General features: G+C 31.9%; 1 protein-coding gene across 1 annotated transcript in view; it reads left to right on the forward strand.

Annotated features, from left to right (window-relative positions):
• RRM2B (ribonucleotide reductase regulatory TP53 inducible subunit M2B) overlaps positions 1-5,077 on the forward strand; it is a 32,040-nt gene extending 26,963 nt beyond the window's left edge. Inside the window, exons 8-9 of the mRNA XM_024756609.1 lie at positions 949-1,062; positions 4,844-5,077. Of these exons, the coding sequence (XP_024612377.1) occupies positions 949-1,062; positions 4,844-4,996 (267 nt within the window). The 3' untranslated portion in view covers positions 4,997-5,077. The remainder of the gene's footprint in view (positions 1-948; positions 1,063-4,843) is intronic.
• Positions 5,078-6,000: the final 923 nt, after the last annotated feature.

The raw sequence follows: 6,000 nt of genomic DNA on the forward strand, positions 1-6,000 counted from the left end.
TCAGGACTATTTTTTTGTCTCGTTGATCTGTCAAATTTCATGCCATAAAAAACTATTTTAATTATCTTAGCTGTCTAGGTTTTTAGCTGCTAGAGGGCAGTGATGGTTTCTTGTTTTGTATTCTTAAACTAGCAGGGTATCTAGCTCGAAGCATGCATCAAATGTTCACAGAATGAATAAATAAATGAATTAGTGAATAGTAAAGTATGATTTAGGGCATGTAAAGATCTCTAACTAGAAAGACCTGGATGCTTCACTTAGAGTACTTTTATCATTTTAAAGAACTAGTTGAAAAGTAAAATAAGTTTTTAAACTTCTTTTTAATAGTGCATACTTTAACAGCCATAGTTTTCATATTGAGAAGAGAGAAAAGGCATAAATCTTGAATCACTTTTAGAACTAAATCCAAATGGTTAATATGTTTTTATTTTTTCTTTATTAAAACTTTACCACTGTGTTTCAATATAATTGGCGTTCAGTTTATCTCCCAATTCCCAGATGCATTTCTATTTCTTTCTCATTTTCTCTATTAATTGAGCTTTCTCTCTTTCCCAGTTCCCTTTCATAGTCACGTTCCCCACAACAATCATCTTAGGTGAATCTTTTTCTGGGTATTTCAGAACAAAGTATCTCCTTTTTTTCTATTGAGAAAACATATAAATTCAGGTCCTGTAAGTGCTACTTTAAAAAATACCGGTAGTGTAATAGTTTCAATTTACTTTGGCTATATGAGAATGTGAAATAATAATGTGAATAGTAACACCCCAAACATTTTTAAGCAAATGAGCGATGTTTGCCATGTTGAAAGAATTTATCCTAGTGTACTTTCCTTGAACAAGATCAGTGACTTAGAAGATTAATAAAATTAGAACCCTCTTTTTATTTGGAAAACACATACAATTTATTGTTCTTTCTTTCTACTTTATTCTGTTTTTCTTTATATCTCAGGAGTTTTTAACAGAAGCCTTGCCAGTTGGCCTCATCGGAATGAATTGTGTTTTGATGAAACAGTATATTGAATTTGTAGCTGACAGATTGCTTTCAGAACTTGGATTCTCAAAGGTAAGGTGTTTAAAACGTATCACTGCTAGCTAAAATGTTATAGTGAGGTAAGGCCTCTAAAATACGTACATATTTCACTGAAAGCTTTTGTAACATACTAGTCTATTTTTTTTAATTGTCCACAGCAGCCTTGTTTTACATCAACAAATTGATTTTACAAAATCCTTAAATGAAACTTAAATGAAATTCATAACAGAAGTACATGTTGATAAATCTTAGAACTAAGATTTATTTAGTTTAACAGGACTATCTTTAAGTAATTGGATTCAATATGCAAATATATGTTTACCCTCAGATAAATCCCCATGTGTCTATGTTATAATTTGTGGGTTAATGCTTTTAAATAGGAAATCATTATTAGGAAGACATTAACTGTCATAATTTGACTCTTTGAACTCAGTTGTCTTTAAGTTATTTCTGTCATTTTGTTTATCAGAGATAATGTACCTGAATTTTCATGTGTGCTTTTCACATGACTTAAGAGGTGGAGGCTGCAGCCAGACTACCTGGGTTTGAATCCTTTATTCCACCACTTTCTAGCAATGTGACCTTAGGCAAGTTGCTTAACAACTGTCTCAGTTTCCTCATCTGTAAAGTGAAGATAATAATAATCCTTACTACAAATTATTGTTGATGAGTTGGTATACTTAAAGCACTTAAAATAGTGTCAGACATACAGTAAATGAACACTAAATGGTCATGTTGTATTCATCATAAATGGAACATTCACAGAAATTTACTATAATATGTTAATTAGAAATTATAGGTTTTGATTTCTCAGCATGGAAATGGAAGTTTAAATTAATGAGAAGAATTATGAAATCCATGATGCTGAGGTAATCATTACCTTTCTTGGTAATACATTTATTTTCTGGTAACTACAAAAATACTGTGATGAAAAAGTCAGATGGGGCAAAGATTTTTTGTAATTATAAACTGTAAAATATCACTATTTATATGTTTTAGTTGCAAGATCCTCTCTTTTTACTGATCATTAGTGAGAGAAATAAAGATTATAATTACATTAATATGATCTCTGAAATTTATAAACTATGTATTAAAAGAAATTGTTTTTTTTCCTAAGTTATACAATATGTTTGTTATAGGAAAGTTAATTTGTTTACTTAAACCTTAAAGTGAACTCACTATCCTTTAACCCACCACCATATCCTCACACCCACACATCCACATTCTCCTGCTTGTTGGAAAACTACACACCCCTGGGTCTAGTTTTTCCTTTGGGAACTTGCTAACTCTAGATATATAAAACATGCCTCCTAAGAAGAAAATCTGGATGTAGTATAAAACATTATTTTTCCACAGGCCTTCAAAATATCTCAATAAATTTCAAAAAGCAGAAATTATACTGACCTCTTAGATTTAATGCAATAAAATTAGAAATTAACAATAAAAGATTACCAAAAAGTTCCATCTTCTTAGAAGTTGAGACTATATTCTTTAAAACGAGAGTAAAAATGAAAATATAAACTAATAGAAAATATAAACTAAATGGCATTAAGATTACTATATATCACAACTTGTAGAATGCAGCCAAACAGATCCTCAGAGGAAAATTTGTAGCCTTGAATGTCTATTAAGAAAGCAAGACAATTTAAAATACATGAACTAAACTTTGAACTCAAGGCACTACAAAAAGAATTATTCTTATAATGTTAGTTTTTGGTAAAATAAGAGATTATTTAAATTAGCAAATGGTTGTCATTTATACAGAATTCTAAATAGAAGCCACATTAATGTTGTTTTCAACTTTTCTTTTAGTTTTGGATTAGTCAATAAATATTTGAGTACTTCTATGTGTCAAAACCAAGCTACTTAATTTAGGTTGGTCTTAGTTACTTTGTCCATGACGTGAACGACTTGGGTCAGATTTTTTGGAAGATACCCAGTTTTAAAATCCAGTGAATCTATGACTTGTTCTGTGCTCTTTCCACTGTATCCTGCTGTGAGTGATAACTTACCTTTTCACCGCCTCTTAGCAGTATTTCTGACAGGCAATTTCACAGAGTTCCACAGCTCAACCACACCCAGCATATGTATTTTTTTTGGAAAAAAAATACATATTGCCTTTTTAAGATATAAATCACAGAACATGCAGTTCACCTATTAATAAATGTACAATGCAATGGTTTTAGTATATTTGCAGAGTTGTGCAGCTATCACAACACTTTGAGAATATTTTTATCACCCCACAAAGAGACTCTATACCCATTAGCGATCAGTCATTTCCTTTTCTTTCCTCCATCCCCACCATAGCCCTAGGCATTATTAATTTTTTGTCTCTTTAGATCTGCCTGTTCTATAAATCCCATTTCATATAAATGGAATCATACAATATATGATACATACCATATACTGGTATATGGTATATACAAAGCCAGTATAATGTTTTCATATTTCATTCATGTTAACATGTATCAGTGCTTTATTCCTTATTATGGCCAAATAATATTCCATTGTATGATTATACCAAATTTTATTTATCCATTTATCGGTCGATGGAGATTTGGGTGGTTTGCTTTTTTGGCTATTATGAATAATGCTGCTATGAACATTCATATATAAGTTTTTGTGTGAACATATGTCTTCATTTACCTTGGATATATAACTAGAAATGAAATTGCTGGGTCATATAGTAACTCTGTTTTTAATCATTAGAGGAACTACCATACTCTTTTCCAAAGCCACTGCATCATTTTACATTAACACCAGCAGTATATGAGGGTTCCAGTTTCTCCACATCCTCACTAACACTTATTATCTTTTTTCCTTCCAGTTTTATTGAGATATAATTGACATACAGCACTGTATAAGTTCAAGGTGTACAGCATAATGATTTGACTTACATACATCATGAAATGGTGACCACAATAAGTTGTCTTTTTTATTACAGCCATCCTAGTAGGTGTGAAATGGTATCTCATTGTAGTCTTGGTTTGCATTTCCCTAATGGATAATGATTTTGAGCATCTTTTCATGTGCTTATTGGCCTTTGTATATCTTTTTTTAGAGAAACGTTTGTCCATTCAGATCCTTTGCCCATTTTTAATTGGGTTATTTGAATATATTCTTATCTGTGGTATTCCTAATTCCTGCTGGAATATTCCTAATTTTAAAAAATCCTCTTTTATTGTTTTTCATGGATCACAGAAATATCTCCATTTCTATCAAGCTTTATCTCCAGGCCTGCCTCTTGAATTCAGAAGCAGTAAAAAAGTTTTGTCAACTTATGTGCCACTTTTTGTTTGGGGTTACTATGGACAGCATTTATTCTGTCTTCCCCAATCATGGTCCCTTAACATCAATTTGATGATTATATGTTCTCTTATGAACTAAGAAACATATTTATGTCCACAGTACATTGTTGGTAATTTAATATTTTGTAGTATCATGTAGATGTGACTATCTAATGGTAATACCTGTGAAAAATGCCTATAATACCTATGGTGTTTTAGATTTCTCAAGCTGTGAAGACATTTTAGTCATTTTAGTTTGGCATTAAATCTTTCATTTTAAAATAGTCTTTTTTTTTCTTTCTGCTTCTTTGAATACCAGAGATGCTCGTATAGTTTCTTTAAGAGGTTAATAGGTGATCTTAGTCATCTTAAAATGTATCAGCCTTGAGTGCTTCCAGGACCCTAAGGAATAGTGTGATCTTAAGGTGACTAGACAAGTGTTGGGAGACCTGAGTTATCTATTGTTCTTCTTGTGGGATATAATTTAGCTTCTTCAGAATGTCTAACAATATTTCTTTTCTTTTCAGGTTTTTCAAGCAGAAAATCCCTTTGATTTTATGGAAAACATTTCTTTAGAGGGGAAAACAAATTTCTTTGAGAAACGAGTTTCAGAGTATCAACGTTTTGCAGTTATGGCGGAAACTACAGATAATGTCTTCACCTTAGATGCAGATTTTTAAAACCCTCCCCATACATATCTAAACTTATCATTGGTAAATAGCAGTCTATTTTTCTCTGCTTAAAAAAAAAAAACCTAAAACATCTTCTTTAGGGCACAGGAGTTTGCTCAAAAGGAAATCCAAATATCAATCAAGTTGGATTTATAGAAATATGCTTTAATCTTCCTGTTTAACAGTCAGAGTATGACCTCTGAATGCTTTTGTTCATCACTAAAATAAAAGATGGCATTATATTTGTTAAGAGCATGGCGTGAGGGATCAGATAAGAGTTTGAGATTCTGTCCTACTCTGTGTGACCCTTGGTAAATCAGTTAATCTCTCTAAACCTCAGTGTACTTATCTTTAAAAGGGATGTAATAGTAGGTCCTAAATTCATAAAGTGTGTATGAGGATTAAGATGCAAAATAAGTTCTTAGCCAATACTGCTATTGCAGCCTCCTCCTCCTTCCATTTCCCCTCCTATTATTATTATTGTTGTTGTTAGTAATAGTATTAATTGCAGTGATGTGATTAAAATACTCCCATCTCCTCAAAGTAATTGTGATTCGAGGTCCTAAGATCTAGAATTAGATCTTTGTATTTTTAGTGTTTTAGGAAGAACATAAAGATTTCCTTAAAAAGATTATAATTTTCATTAACATGAGAAAAACTTCTTTGAATTTCTCAGTGTGTAGTTAAGGAAATTTAGTTCTAAGTTGCTTTGGGCAGGTTACTTATGGAGTGGAATCTAGGAGGTTATCATGATAGTTGACCTTGTAAGCAAAATGATTCTGCTCCTTCAGAAATTAAAAGGGTAATTTTAGTCAGACGTAGCCCTGGAATGTTTAAAACCAGGGTGAATTAGCTAGAATAGCATTTCCCAAAGAGTATTGTAAAAGCTGTTAGCCCCTCTAGATATTTTGTGGGGCGGTGGGGAGAGATTCTGTGGCCAAATGAGTTTGGGAAATATTGTACACTCCATTCCTCTTTAGAATGTATAGTCAGTACATCAAAGACTGAGAAAT

Source organism: Neophocaena asiaeorientalis, unplaced genomic scaffold (genome assembly GCF_003031525.2).
Source record: "Neophocaena asiaeorientalis asiaeorientalis breed wild unplaced genomic scaffold, Neophocaena_asiaeorientalis_V1.1 scaffold29, whole genome shotgun sequence".
NCBI classification, from domain to species: domain Eukaryota; kingdom Metazoa; phylum Chordata; class Mammalia; order Artiodactyla; family Phocoenidae; genus Neophocaena; species Neophocaena asiaeorientalis.